Raw genomic sequence first — 16,246 nt, 5'->3', positions numbered from 1 at the left:
CAGGAATGGATAAACAAGCAAAGTGGGAGAAAAAAAGATTAGTATATGTGTATGATAGCAGTGCCTACTAGCAATGCCTACTTACTGCACCACAACCTCACGGCTCCTTCTCATCCACAGATTTCAGATGAAAATTGTGATTTAACACCAACATTCCTTTCTTTGAGCATTTTGGATGCCTGGATTTCAAGCAGCCCCATGCAGCACGATTCCAAATTGAGCATTCAAGTGGACAGTGGACAGTACAGCGAAAGCCATTCTTCTTAGCACAGAATCCTCAAGAGACATATTTCTTTTCCTGGAGGAAATGATACAGAGCAGGTATCAATGTGGGACCTTTCTCCTCATCAGTACAGAGCAGCCACTTCCACAGCTGCACAACAACAGGAGTCGTGTTCCAGCATCTCAGCTGCAGAGATGGCCTCAAAGGCTTTGTTCTCTTGTTTTCTGCCCATCTTTGTCCTCACCTTCTTATAGACAAAGTTCTTCAACCCCTTCCCTGGCTCTAAACCCTTCCTGAATTTCTAACAGCCCATTCCTCTCTTTCTTGCATTAAGCACAACCTTTCTCAGATGTGTTGTCCAGAAGCCTTTCAGGCACTGATCTCATACCAGTCACTGCAGATAAACAGGCAGTGTGGGTCTGGCTGCTGTCAGGGGTCATTTCACCTCTCTACAACATCCACAGCTGGGGGTGGTAAAGCAAACTGCTCTCTATGCTGTCCCTTTTTGTGGGACCAGAGAACAAAACAGGCTGTACCAACCCCATTACAAATGCAAGCTGTCTCTCCTTTAGCCTGCATGTAGGAATATTTCTTTCATCCTACTACATACAAAAAATACGTGATCCATTAAACCATTAATTCTGCCCCCTGGGCCTGCAGAGCTTACCAAGGAGTAACCTTAAATGAGGCCATTGCTGACACTTCAATCTGACCATCTGGGTATGTCCCACAGCAGAGCCCATCTCAGGCAAGGACAACACCTCGGGGTCCTCTGGTTTCAGCTCATGGCCCCTGGTCTCACAAGGAGACAGACATGCCAGGAACAAAGCAAGCAGAGTTACTTAATATTTCATCACTCTGAACACCTTTTGTACTTAAGGATGAGACAAATAAAGAGAATACAACACGTTTCTCACGGAAGCATTCCAAAGAGGAAATAGGGTCAACAGGAAAGAAATGGGGAAAAAAATCCTGACATTTTGAAATAAGAATTTCTACTCATTTTTAATTTCTTTAGCCCTGAGAATATACATCACTTCAGGAAACTGAATGACCATTAGGTTGCTGAGCTCGCTACTTGGATTCTTCAGAAAACAAAGACTGCCCAGGTTCCACACACAGAATCACACAGATTTTCCTCATTTATTAATCCCAACCAACACAGAAATTAATGGAAATCTCTGATTTGAAACCCTTTCAGTGTTTTCAAGAATCAGCAGGAGCAGATAAAAGGGATGGGGACCACAAGTCCCAGGAAAGAAAGCAGAATTATCACTGATAGTCCTATTGATGGATGGAGGTCACTGTGGGTATCAGCCATGGTTAATGCTTGAGACACTGAACTCCTCGAGCAACAGAAACTCCCATACTTCTGTGTACAGTATTCCTCTTTCAGTGCTCACTGATGTTAAGAAGCAATGGCAAAAGACAACAAGGTTGATTTAGGAGGAAAAGGGAAGATGTGCATTTAGGGACAGACAATGTGAAATCGAGCTTCACCAATTCTGCTTCTTGTGGGGGAAAAAAAATGGTGACTTGTTTGCGTTTGATTTGCATTAAAATCAAAGTAAAACCACCACTGGCTGACAAACCATGTGTATCACCTATTTAGGTCGGTAGGCTGGTAGACCCTATTTCTGTTGATAGCCTCATAAATCTATGTAGACCCCACACATGAAATGAGAGATGCATCCACTGAAGTCTGGAAGAAAAGGCAACTAAACAGGCAGAGCTATGAAAAAAATACAAGATATTAAAATTTAAATTAAAAAAAAAAAAATTAAAGTTGTTTAATCTGAAATTGAAACTATTCAAGACAAATCCCTAAACAGTGCCAAACTGTGTAGAAAAGTGAAAATATTTCCCTCCTGCCTGTGCTAGAGAAGACAAGAAGGAAATGGAGGGAGCATTTCCACCAAGAGGCTGACACCAAACATCCACCAGCATCCAGTGAAATGGTTTTCGAAGAGCAGGGGCAGAGTCAAACTCAGTGGGTTCTCACGTTCCTTGCTCCCCCTGTTTTATGTCTATATAATGTAACTATATCTGTTTATAAAAGCAGAGCATGTGCCATTTAAATGCTGATGTAACCACCACAAAAACAGGGGCTACTTGTCTAAATAGAGCAAGCACTTTTTAAATGGATATTGAGTTATAGTAGAGACCAAAGAGTAGGGAACAGTATTTGGCAGATGTGTGTCAACTTGAATTGCAAATTGCTCTGCTTCATAAGGTGAGTTTAAAGAAGCATTCCAACACTTTTGTTGGCAGCAATTATCCTCATGGTAGTAACCCAAGTTCAGCCCCTGCTGGAATTGAAACACGAAACTGCCTGTTGGGATCCTGACCTTGCTCTTCATTTGGATTCACTCCTTCCCCAAATGAAATCAAATAAATCAGCCTTTTAAATGTTTTCTTTGATGGAAAAATTCCTTCTGGATTCAAAAGCAAACACCCTCCAGCAATTTCAACAGTGATTTTATCATTTAATTGCTAGAAAGTGTGGCATCTTCTTAGAATCATGGAATTGCTCAGGTTGGAAAAGACATTAAAGATCATGGAGTCCAACCCCAACCCAACCATCCTACCCTAACTAACAGCCCTCCACTCAATCACGGCCCTGAGCACCACATCCAAAGGGCTGTTAAACACATCAGGGATGGGGACTCAACCACCTCCCTGGGCAGCCCATTCCATTCTTCTTATATTTAACATCCGTAGACAATAAAGTGTGTCAGCCTGGATGTGGCTTTGGGTGTCCTGGCCTAGCAGGAGGTGTATTTGCTCTTTTACAGGGCAGTGGAACCGGATGCTCTTTAAGATCCCTTCCAGCCCAAACCAGTCTAAGATTCTATGAAAGACACTCACAGGTACTAACAGATGTAGACCAAAGAGCACTGAGCTATGGCAGAAAGGACAGATGAAGATGCAACCAGAAATCACAGCCAAGCTAAATAGCTAAGCCTAGTCTGATGTTCTGAAAGTCAACAAGAACCCTCTGTTCTTTTGTCCAAGCCCTTCTTTGGTTTGTTTCTCACTGCAGTGTACTGTAGTATTGTAGAATACTGTCAGAAGGACAGAGAACACTTCTGTTCCAACAAGGGGGCCCTCTCCACTCAGTGGATTAATTTTACAGTCTTCACACTGTGATGGCCTCAAGTCCCACATCACAACTGAGTAAAGCTCCAGTAAAACGTGTAACTTTTAGTGCTACCCTCTAAAAATATTTTCTTCCTAAAGGAATAAAAGCTCTAGAAACATGCAAACCCATGATGGTGGAATAACCTCCATCTTAACAATTCCCAGTGTTCAGAAGAAGTCTGCTTATTTATTTGAAATCCACTGCTGCTCATAATCTCTGTCTCTAAACAGTGACACATTCATGTTGCAAATTCTCCTGGGGTGTGAGCAGAGGGTCAAAATTATAACACTAAAAGGAACCCCAAATAAAGCCCATCCAAGAAGCAGAATATGCTTTAGCAAATAATGTTTTGTAATTGCAAACACGCCATTTCAAGATAGAATTCTCTGATAGGTGTAGGATGAGAAAATACTAATTACTGGAAGGCCGGCTGGAGCTGTCCTGACTCTGAGAATGAATCCTTTAACAGACCCATACTGAAGCAAAGATTCTGGTGTTTAATGGCACAGACTCACATGCTAACCAGCCACTGATTAACTTTCTTAGGTTATTGTAAGGGTACCGGGCACACGTTATATATGTACCGTGTGTCTGCAGGCAAATATGTGGGTCCAAAGTCACAGCCCTTCTCAAAAAAAAACCCACATATTTTCCCAGTAAAGTTTGGAGTGAAAAAGAAAGAAGACATGAACAAATTCTCTCTGTTACACAAAACCCAGTACAAATTGGGAATGCAGATCAATCAGTCTGGAATGGCATGTTGGGAATTTCTCCTTGAAACAAGAACTAATAAGTTTTCTATTAAAGCTTATTTCCCCTAAGTGAAGCTTAGAGCTAGAATTACAAAACTGCTGCAAAGAGAGGAATAAAACCACATTTGAATCAAGCATTCAGGGGATAGAGCATTTTCCTCCACTCCTGAGAAGCTAAGATGGAAAATATGAACTCATCTTTGTGGTTTGGATCAAGGTTGCAAAGCAATGCCATCAAGGAGAAAAGTGGGCAGCATGCAAACCCCACACAAAAGGTAATAGGAAGATTGTGTGCTGATGCCATACTGCTTCTGAGTACTAGCATGTGCTGCAGAACCCTCCCTCTTCAACCTCCTTGAGGTTTCTGGAGCCCTGAAATACAGCTGAACCATCTCTCCATTTCCACAGGAGAATACTACAGAAGGAGATACTTTCTCTGCACCCTTATGACTGCACTCTGGTATTCTTGGTTTTGCTAAGCAAACTAAAGCAATGTTCAATTAACAATTTATCAGCAAAATTAGTGCATGCCCAATTTATGCTGAAGTTCAGGATGATCAGTACACGTGGAGGATTTTTCTGAGAAAAGCCCACAATCTGAAACGTTGCCTCAGGAACGTTAATTTAATCAAGTCAAAGGACATTCTCCCTGAGGAGAAATGGGATAATAATAGGAAAGACACCTCACTGCGTATTTCAGAAGAAAACAAACACTTGTAATTCCTCCTATACAGAACGTGGCTGTGCGAACCCCACAGCGTTAAATGTTCAGCTGATGGAGCCATTGACCACAATGGCAGAGGTGAGAGATCATGCACGAATATGTGAAGACTAAATGGTGTCTCCATTGGTTTCCCTGGATAATTTTTTTAACATTTTTCCTTGATATGTGATCACAGCCGACGTCAGAGCACACACCCCAAAGAGAAGGACTTCATAACATCTGAAATAGCACAGAAAACCCTAGAAAATAATGTAAGATGGAGGGTTATTTGTACATTTAACTCCAAAGGAAAATCAGCAAAGTCACATCTTTCCATATAAAGGGAGAACAACGTGTCAGTGCTGGAAAGGTGTAGGACTAATTAGAGACGATCCCAATTTGTTCAGTTTGGACAAGCATTGGCTAAATCTGAACTAAGCCTTCATTCATGCAGGCATCAAATTCCACATAAGAATGGCCTGAAACTAATAGAGATGTCAGCAGGGAAAAGCAGAACAAGAGAGGAACAAGAGAGGAACAAGAGAGGAACAATTGGCCTTCTCAACCTCTGCTCATAACCGTGCATAGTGTAGGGAGCAGAACTGGAGGTGGCATTTGCTATTGGTCTTACATTCACTAACTCAGAGCCTACTGTACTCCTCAAGTGACAAAATCCCACACTGATTTCATGAAAATCCACAGAATTTCAGTCAACCCCTCTGTTCTGTCATATCCTGAAGTTTCAATACTCAATTAACTAACGGAAAGAAAAGTCACAAGTCTGGTATTAAACAGCACCCACACTAAGACTAACAAAATGGTACCCACGAGCAGCAGGCATCCTTGTGTAAATACCCCCGGCAGTTCTTTCCTTCCCTTCCCTCCCCCTGCCCATGCCCTGAAACCAGCAGACAAACACAGTTCCATGGGACTACCGCATGGACATGCTCTAAGTCTGCGCAGTGGTGAAAATCCTGATGGTTTGGTTGAGGATCTGCTCAGCAAAGGGGAAGGGAAGGGCTGCTACCCCACCCAATACGTATTTCTGTAGCTTAGAAAATGTACTTTTTGCATTTCCTCTGTGCAGATGATGTTGGCTGATAGCTGAGGTGGGGAGGCCGATCTCAGAGCTCACGCTGCAGATTCCCCAAGGCTCTGTGCTAACACTGATGAAACAGGGGAAATCTATGACATTAGGATGACAGAATCCATTATATTTGCACCTTTGGTGGCTGTCTGCTCAGGAAAAAGAAAGTGTGAATGTGCCGAGCAAGATGACTTTGACTTTAAAAATAGCTTCTATCAAGGTCATGCAAGAGGCTCAAACTTTTAATTACCACAGGGATGGTCTCCACACCCATAAGTCACATCTGGTGTTACACAAGAACAACACCACAGGGTGAGCAATGTCCTCTCTGCTCATCCAAGAGACAGGCTGCCCATTTCCTAAGGTGTTCAGCTCACACGGCAGCACCAGACTGTAGAAACATGGAATGGTTTGGATTGGAAGGAACATTATTCAGTCAGAACTTGCTTCAAATATGAGGGCTGCCACAAAGTAATGCCTCCTATTTCATTGTCAGTTCACCATGTCACAGGCTGATGTTGGTGGGATGGCAGCAGAGGTTGAACCTTCCCACCAATACTCCATTCCTTGCTGTAGCTGTGTGACAGATGGCGGACAGAATGGCATCTGATATAGGAGTGAAGGTGGAGCAAAAGGGTGGAACTGAATTCCTCCACGAGGAATGAATGGCACCCATTGGAATTAATGGATGCTTGGGAATGTTTACAGATAGCAACCAATGGGTGTGAGCGCATTGAAGGTTGGACTCCATGGGTAACATTTCCCTCACAACTGTCCTGTTGCAGCAGCTGTGAAGCTGTGGGTCACCTCCCCTGGGGCAGATCCTTCCAAGCATGGTGTGCAGGATGTGGTGCTCAGGGCCGTGATTGAGCGGAGGGCTGTTAGTCAGGGTAGGATGGTTGGGGTTGGACTCAAAGATCTTTAAGATCTTTTCCAACCCGAGCAATTCTATGATACTATGATTCAGATCTTCAGTAGATCCTTGTGCAGATACTGACACACATTATAGTCAAGTAGCTTGACATCTTACTGATAAAAAGGTCAGAATCTTCTGTTCTACCAACCTATTCCTATTATGAAGAGAAGCACTTAGCTGGCAGCACAGGAGATAAAGAGGTATTTTCTGTGGTACCTCTTCCAGTGCCAGAGATTAAGATGACTTTTTGCAGTACTGCAGGAGGCCGAGCAGGAAACCCAGGCTGCTGCAGAGCTCCCAAGCCAATCATCCCAGCCATGGGAGTGATTGTCAGCCACTCCATAACAGAAAAAAGATCTCATGAGTGTCGTTAACCAGAAGAAGTGCATATTGATAGTGGGGATAATGATTGCTCAGACACACACCAGTGCTATGGATCTGTTGTGAATGAGGCATGTGAGTGGTGCTCCAGGTCCACTTCTGCTCTCAGGTGTCAACAGAAGTCAGGATTAGCTGCTGACACCAGTGGAGTATTTCTGGATTCATCCCAGATCATCAGTAATGATATTTCATTTGTAATAGTAAGACAAACAAACAGAACAATGCCTTCCAAGTTAGATGCCATCCTGAAAAGAAGGGTCACGGAAAACAGGCATTCCTAAATGCACCACACAGCTCTGTATGCATGGAACCTGAAGGAGCAGGGAAAGGGGAAGAAAGAAAGCTCTAACCACTTTGAGAAGTGCCAAGAACAGAAGATGCTGCTTGACACTGCGAAGTGGACTTCAGGGCAAGAGTCTTTTTGAGTTTACATTATCACAGGCACAGGAGTCCAATTTTATATCCATTTAATCATAGCTCTTCAGCACGCAGGGATGGCCTCTTGCTATAAGCCTAGGGTCTAGGCAGAGAGAAGATAGGAGTGGAAATGCGAAGCAGCAAGTCCTGGGGACAAGAAGAGTTGTCTCACAGCCCAGCTCAGAGCTCTGCTCTCCCCATCACCATCTCCTCTGCCACAGCATCCCATCACACTGAGGGTGTCCCATGTATGGACCACATGTGCTGCACCCACAGATCCACTGCCGGGATAGTTTCTCACTCTTCAGTACAGGGATGCTGATGATGTAAGCCAGCATCACGTCAATTAGAGAATTAAATTCCAAACATGGATGAAGAATTACCTCTGTAGAAGCTAAAGGGGGAAGAGAGATTTCTGATTTGAATAATATGAGCTAATTATAAAGGCCATTTTGTTTACACGCATTGGTGAAGCGTGTAAAGGTGGCTCTGGGCAGCCTGGGTTGCTGGCTGGTGACCCTGCACATGGCAGGGGGCTGGAACTGGATGAGCACTGTGGTCACTTTCAACCCAGGCCATTGAGTGATTCTTTGATTCTAAAGGAGGATAGGAACAATGTACTATAAACAGTGAGAAAATCTGTACTTTGAGAGCATCGATTTGTCCTGACAAGAACCGACATTTCTATCCAAGGTTTCATTTGGAAGGGTTTCCCAGACCAAGGGTTGACCTCCCTGTAAAAACAGATACACCATCGTCCATGGACAAACTGCTCCTCAGTCAGTGCAGGGCAGGTAACGAGGAGACCTCCATCTCCACAGCAGCTCTGACGTATATTCAGACTGTGCTCCCCCACATCTGAGGAGGGCAGGAAACTCAATGCTGAGTGCTCCTCTCTCCTCATCTGTCAGCTGCTGTAGGACTGGAGAAAGAACGAGAAGTCTGTAACTCTGTGCTGAGCCGTTCAGTGCAGCTCCTCTGGCACATGGCACGGGATGGAGAGCAGAGCAGTGCAGGAGCAGGGCCACACTCACCCCACCTCCAGGAGCACAGACTGGTGTCTGACGGTGCCACCCCATAGAACAGCATGCATGAAAGGACAGACAACATCAACAGATAATGCTCAGTATTTGTACTTCATGTTAACAATGAAATGTCTGTAGAACAGCCCCACACGCTGTGCAGCTCCTTATTGCACTGACGTGAAGTCCTGAAGCACTGCAATGGCAAACAGGGACAAACTCTCCTCACAGCAGTTTTCACACAGGTGGAAGGCAACGTTTCCCCCAAGGGCTGTAGCAGCACCAACGGCTTCTTGCTGCCAACAGCAGCTCTGGGGCCTTTTCTCCTCTGGTGTTTGTGACACGTCCTGTGGCCGTGCTCTGGGACACTGCTGTGTGCACTCCTGGCTGCCCTCAATCCACAGCTTCTGTACCACAGCTCCTTCTCCTCTCACTGTGCTCAGATGTGCGCAGACAGCTGCTGCTAGGCCTAGGAGAGAGGATAGCAGTGGGTCATGTACGGCACAACAACATGCAGGGGGGGCCCACTGCTGGAAGGGTCCTAAAGCAGCTCCTGCTTGAAGCACCACAGTGGACAATCATAAAATGGCCTGGGTTGTACTTAAACTTAGCACATGACAGCAAAGTTGGACGCTACCACAGACAACGTGGGAGAGGAAGGATGCGGAGAAGTCAGAAGTTGCACAGCCGGCCTCTCTCACACAGAGCAAACTCGAGCACAAGGGCAGCACCAAGAAAGGATTAGCCTTCTTTCTGCTGTTCTTCCCCACCAGGTACATCTGAACACACTGTCACTGAAAGCCATCACAGCCTTCAAGACTACAATCAGGACTGACTGAATAGAGAGAAGCAAGGGAAACTGTGTGAGCAAGTTCAAGCTGAAGTGACAGTGTTTTGGTGGATAGGAGGAGCACTGCAGACAATGGCTGAGAACTAAAGGGGATTCCCTTCTGGAAACACAACATCAAACCATGGAGCCTTGGTTACAGAAGCAATCATTTAACAAAGGTTCCTTCAATCAAACTGCCCTCGTATTAACTTTGATGAGTGCCTAATGTGCTGGCTGAGCTCTGAGTGCCTTCCATCCTGAGCTGACATTCAGCTGGAAGCAGACCAGCCCTCCCAACATGCTCAAACAGCCCTGCTGCCACCCTGCAGTACTTCTGTGAGGAGCACAATGGGGTCACTATGTGGGAATTTGGGGATCCCAATTCTGCATCTCATTCAGTCAGTAACCTTATGGTTAAAGGAGGCCTGTTGTACTGAAGGGAGAAGTCATGCATTCTCTTTCTAAATGGCTTTGATATCGATCAGGGAAGAAATAAGAATAAAATAATACTTGTAGTTTTGTAACAGCAACAATAGTTTACGTAGCAGTCCCAGATTGCCACCTCTCCCATTCAGTACCTCCATATTCATAAAATTCCTTCCATTTATGAGTGAGCAAGTTGGTAAAAATTGTAAATTAAGCCACAAAAGAGAACAAACAAAACAACAACAACAGAAACAACACATCACCTTTGCTAGGCTGCACTCCCGCTTTGATGAAAGGCAGTTCTTCCTTAAGGCTTCTCTGGTCTGTACATTAAAAACAACAGAAATCAGAGGTTGCTCTTTATGGATATAGAAAATATTAACGCATTCCAGGAAATGCCCCAAGTACCTTTCTGTCCAGAAGTGTCCCAAACAACAGAATGAAGAATCCCTGAAACATAGCAAAAACAGTCATCAAAGCCAGCATAGCCACATGTTGTATCTCAAATATTTCTATTTCCACTAGCATAACTACAATAATGCCTTTGAGTGTGTAAAAGATCTCATCACCTATGGCGTAGGTTGCAGCATTGAACATGGAATGGCTTGGTCTGGAAGGGACCTCAAGGATCACGAAGCTCCAACCCCCCACCACAGGCAGGGCCACCAACCTCCACATTGATACCAGCCCAGGCTGCCCAGGGCCCCATCCAACCTGGCCTTGAACAGCTCCAGGGATGGACGGGGCATCCACAGCCTCTCTGCACAGCCATTCCAGCACCTCACCAGTCTTAGAGTTAAGAAAAAATGAGATTTTTTCTCCCAGATCACACAGACTATCCAGGAATGCCAAGAATACATATATAATCCATGCTGATTCTAATTACAAACTGAACTGATGGGTTACATACCACAACCTTTCCTATGTACTTAATTGCAGCATCAGCCAAGAGCAGCCAAGACAGTCTGGATACAGAAGAGTATGTCAGGCAATAGCGAGCTTTAAGTAACGTATGGAACCACCCTTAATGTCTAAGTGAGCATTCCCTGTATTTGTAAATCGATAGAGATGATCTTTGCATCTATTGAACATGAAATACTCCAGTTAATGTCTAACATAAATTATTTCACCCAATGCTCAAACTCACTGAGTTTACCTGGAAGGCATTAAGGAGGGCGAAGGTAACGTGGAATGCCAGAGAGTGACTGTCAACCACCGTTGCTAACCCAAACCCCCAGGTGAGGCCCAGCAGAGGCGTCAGAAGGGCAACATTTTTGCTAATTCGGATCATGTTGCTCAGATCGTGTGACTTGCAGCTTTCTCCAATAGAGGGTCTTGGAGTCTTCACCACAACCACCACCACCACAGCCAGATTCACTGCAACGATGCTCAGAGCAGGTACAGCAAAGGCCAGAAGGGCTTTAGTCTCGTACCAATTGAGCCAGCAGGCTCCGCTCCTTAAGTATCCATTCTTTGGTTCAGTAATAATGACAGTGAGGACAGCAATGACTAATGGACATCCATATCCAATAAGGAACGCCGTAACTATGAATACTGATCTTGTTATCTTAAAAAAAACTAACAGCAATCCATAGAGAATTAAGAGACCCAGGGTAAACATCCAAAAGAACAAGGCAAGGTAGAACAAGTGAAGGAAGAAAGTGGCTGCCACACACAGGCGGTAGTTCAGGGCTGCGTTATGCACAACAGCTGCCACGATGAACAAAATATCAGCAATGAGAAGCGACATGGCAATGTTCACCAAACAAAAATGGCGCATGTAGGTGATTTCAGTTCTCGTAACGTGATGCCAGACAGTGGTCTCGATGACCAGGCACAGAATCAAGCTGAAAATAGAAAGGCCTAACCCCACACACGTAATGTAATCCAGCACTGCGTTTCTCAGCAAGGTGGGGGACATCAGGATGGAGAAGGACCTGAAGGTGCGGCGGCGGTGCTTGCACATGCAGACAACACTGCTGATGTTGTTGGACTTCATCTTGCACGCCTTGTGATCCCACCTCCTCTCAGTCGAGTGCCATCCAACACACTGAGCCCCAACATTCTCCAGCTTATTCACCTTTTCAAAGGTAAGTAAGATATGCTGAAGCTCTTCTGGAAGGGACACGGATAAAACCATCCCATTCACAGAAACAGGGTCCAGATGGCTGGCTTCCATAATGGCTCCAAGTGTGGGAAACGCAATGCTGATCGCTTTGGAAGTCTTTGGTAACTTCTGAAGTTCTTCTTCTGGAATGACCACGTGCCCACTGACAGTGTTTGTCTGATTCAGCTCCATAGAAAAATCAAAGCTCTTCCCTGAAGCATTTTGATGTATGCTGAAGCCTTTTGTAGAGATGAAGCGTTCCTGAATATTTTCCGATCCGTTCCTTAGAAGAAGTTTGCCAGCAAACAGGTTCACTGAGTCCAGTAACGTTGAACTGGCATTTTTGTCCTTTACAAAAGCCCAATTGGAAATAACTGAGCTGTTCAGAATGTGATTTGCTATCTTGCTGAAACTCTGAAACAAAGACAAATAAGTTACAGCTGAAGTTAAATAAACCAATTATATTATTCCACTGGCACAGTCTCTAAAAAGGCTCATTTAAATTGAAGGCTTTAATTCAAAGTAAATACCTGCATTTTTCCTCTATTGACGTCCTCTAATAACATTAAGGAGATCTTCTGTAGCAGTTCCACTATATCAGCGATATTTCCTGGAATTGCTGGTGAAGACAAGATCTCTGGGACGATGCATGAAAAATCTGCTTGACAGTTACTTCTCCCACTGTCATCAGCACCAAAATATTTCGCTCCATCCCCAGGCTTCCCATGCGCTGGCTTTCCTGGCCCTACAAAGGGAAAGCGTCCTCCTGCAACGTGACCTTCTGAGCTTGGAAGGGGTTCCCATTTAGAAATCCTCTGGAGGGAGGAAAATAAATTTGAGACAATTAATGAGCAAGATGAAATGAGACTACTGCTGCAAGCCAGCAAACTGTGCAGTCAGTGTGCTGGAACGCCTGACTCCAGCATCAGCGCTCTGCTGAGAGACACGTCTTGGTTGCAGAATGCACGTGAAGGAAGGGGGAGAACTGAAAGTAATGTTTCATTCTTCAAGTGACTTAGAAAAAAATGTGCTTTTTGTAGTTGGAGAAGAATTTACCATGGATCATCTAACCATTATGGACCTCCGCACTGCTCTTTGCTCAGCTTCATCCCAGCCTATCTTTGCTCTCCACAATCTAAACCAAGACATTCACAAAGTGAAGAAGGCAACTTCATTTCTGAACTGTGTCAGGAATTTCCCAAAATCATTTCCCATTACTTAATTTTAAACAACAAAAAGGCTTTTTACTGCAGGAATCTCTGTTCTAGAATCCCATCTTCTTCCCTTTGCTCAAGACACAAAGGTTGGGTGAGAGTGGTGCACGTTTATGGCCACAGGCCAAAGTGGATGCATAGCAGTTACACTACCTGAAAAAGTGACTGCACGTCCAGATTTGTACAGGCATCTGTGAACATTCGCCACGTTCTGTCTTTGCAGACAAAGCTTTTCTCCCCATGGAAGGAGGGAGAACAGGCCTGAATGCAGAGAGTTCCGCTGTCTTCACAGGGAATCAGATCCCTACACCCATCTGGAAAACAAATCAAGCAGACATTTCTGCTGTGTAAGACAGCATGGCACATTCCATGAGGTATCAGGATCACTGATAATGGATGACAGTTAAAAAGAAATGGAGACAACACAGTTACTCACTGTACCTTGCAGGTCACCAGCCTTGGACCCATTACTGAGGACCTGAAAAATAACACAAAGTGGACTGTTGGTCAAATGTGAAGATAAGGAAAAGATGAGCACTTGGAATAAACAAGGAGTGAGGCTTCATATGCAAAATGGTATCTCTGATGTGCAGACTTCTCAAGGTATGGGATAGAGGGTTCAGAGCCCTTCATCCCATGTGAAGGGCTGGATGTGGCTCTGGGCAGCCTGGGCTGCTGGTTGGTGACCCTGCACACAGCAGGGGGTTGGAGCTGGATGAGCACTGTGGGCCTTTGCAACACAGGCTGTTCAGAACTCTCTGCTAACAACTGTTCCTATGGAAAGCCTTCAGCTGCCCCCTTCTATTGAAGTGACAGTACTGAGGTAATTAGCAAGGCCACGCATGCCTCTAAAATTCCTTGCCTGCAGGTGTTTGCACTGAAAGAACACCCTCTTAAAAATCTGGAGAGAAATATGTTTTGTGTTTCCACCAATCCTCATCAGCCCTTGGAAGAGATCTGTATTCCCCAGCTCAGGTCTGCTTTGTACAACCACATGAGACCAACTCTGCATGCATTATTCAGGGCAATTAGCAGGTCTGGGAGTGTTCTGTCCGTAAATCTAAACACAGAGGCAGTAACTGGTAGAGAGAACTGATACCAAAATAAATATAAATTTCATTTAGATATTAGAAGTGGGATATTACACAAGAACAATGTTGACCCAACTGCACCCAGTCCAAAAAGATGTATCAGTCCTTACATAAAATACAAGATGCTCCCCATTCATTGGAAGCTGAGGCTCAGTTTTGGGTTAACCCAGGTGAGTTGGTGGCTCCCATCCCTCCCCACGCTGAAATGAAGCATCACAGAGCTCTGTAACACAGGGCAGCAGCGCCCAGCTCCGCTCACGGACTCACCCCAGGAGCAGCGAGTGGGAGGATCCCAGCCCAGAGCAGCAGGCAGAGAGCTGCCCTCACAGCCATCGCCTGGCGGTCACCGCGCTTCTCCTGGAAGAAAGGCATTGCACATGACCACGTCTGTTCCCACTTATGAGCATAGCTTGGTTGCTAGTCAGCAAGCAGCCAAACCCATTCCAAAGGCTGTCCTCCATCTGCATGCAACGTGCTCTTCAGTTGTCACATATTATCATTAATCATTAAATTCATCATTTATTTGCTTTTTACTGGATACTTGTGCATTTAATCAGTGCTAGTTACAGAGATTAGCTCAGTAATGACCAAGTCATGGTTATGTAATGATAACTAACCATGTGCATTAAACCTGCTGTTAATGACTGCCAGTCTACAAAGGCCTTGTTTTACAGTTACTTATTTCTTTAAACATCCCATTTGTAGTGATTTATGATTCTCTAACTCTGAATTTTGCATGTATAGCACACGCTTGTGCATGTGTACAGACATGTAAATGTGTTTTGGCGCAGCAGTGTTTCAGCCCCGCTTGTAAGTAAAGAGAAGCGAGAGAAAAACTGTCCATGTTGTGTTCTGGCAAAGCAAAACATGAGTGGTCTCGAAGGAAATCTCTTCCTGTAAGAATAATTCTAGTAATTCTCACTGAAAACAGTTTTCCTTACTCATCAATAAGAAGAAATGGCCACAAGCAATTGAAACTGGACATGAGCCAGCAGTGTGTATTTGTAGCCCAGAAGGCCAACTGTGTGCTGGGCTGCATTGAAAAGGGGTGGCCAGCAGGGACTGGGAGGTGATTGTCCCCCTCTGCTCAGCTCTTTTGAGGCCCCATCTGCAGTGCTGCGTCCAGGCCTGGGGGCCCCAGCACAGGAAGGACATGGAGCTCTTGGAGCGGGTCCAGAGGAGGCCACTGAGATGGTCAGAGCTGGAGCAGCTCTGATATAAGGGAAGGTTGAGGGAACTGGGCTGGTTTAGCTTGGAGAAGAGAAGGCTGCGGGGAGACCTCATTGTGGGCATCCAGTACTTGAAGGGAGCGAATAAACAGGAGGGGGAACGGCTGTTTGTGAGGGTGGGCAGTGATAGGACAAGGGGGGATGGTTTGAAACTGAGACAGGGGAGGTTCAGGTTGGATCTGAGGAGGAAGTTTTTCCCCCAGCGGGTGGTGATGCACTGGCACAAGTTGCCCAAGGAGGCTGTGGATGCCCCATCCCTGCAGGCATTCAAGGCCAGGCTGGAGACCCAGCCTCCATCGTCGGCATCGGCACATGTTGGAACAGAACAGGCCCTGGTCCAATGGATGGGTCTCTGTCCAAGGTATGGAAGGCCAGGCACACAGCTGGCTGCCCCTTTCCTTTGTGTCATTTTCTTCATGTTTTGTATGCATTTCCAGACCCAAGTGTTCATTCATTGAGAAAATACTATGAAATAAAGAGCTACACTGAAGCACTGAATTTTAAGTTAGTTCAATCCATTTTGATAAAAGCACTGACCAGCTTTAAAGTGTCAGTTCTGCTAGGGTACAGAGTTTGATAAAGGCAAGGAAACCATCAGATCAGTGCTTCAGAAGAGCAGGAGTTGGGCAGGGAGCACCTACGGTAGGAGGTAAAATATCGCACGGCCTTCTTGTCCAGTTTCTGCAACCATTACATTTTCCATTTGT

At 45.1% G+C, this 16,246-nt stretch overlaps 1 protein-coding gene across 1 annotated transcript; it reads right to left on the bottom strand.

Moving 5' to 3' along the window:
• Window positions 1-8,974: 8,974 nt before the first annotated feature.
• Window positions 8,975-14,756, bottom strand: ADGRF4 (adhesion G protein-coupled receptor F4). Its single transcript, XM_015859946.2, has 8 exons — window positions 14,578-14,756; window positions 13,661-13,697; window positions 13,373-13,533; window positions 12,536-12,820; window positions 11,055-12,419; window positions 10,307-10,348; window positions 10,162-10,221; window positions 8,975-9,112 (listed from the first exon to the last, which is right to left on the bottom strand). Exons 1-8 carry the CDS (start codon window positions 14,680-14,682, stop codon window positions 9,107-9,109), a joined length of 2,061 nt encoding a protein of 686 aa, XP_015715432.1. The 5' UTR covers window positions 14,683-14,756; the 3' UTR covers window positions 8,975-9,106.
• Window positions 14,757-16,246: the final 1,490 nt, after the last annotated feature.

Source organism: Coturnix japonica, chromosome 3 (assembly GCF_054131305.1).
Source record: "Coturnix japonica strain WE chromosome 3, WE-NBRP24, whole genome shotgun sequence".
In the NCBI taxonomy this organism is placed as follows: Eukaryota; Metazoa; Chordata; class Aves; order Galliformes; family Phasianidae; genus Coturnix; species Coturnix japonica.
The sequence above is the reverse complement of the archived record's forward strand: the minus strand, read 5'-3'. Positions and strand labels throughout refer to the sequence as shown.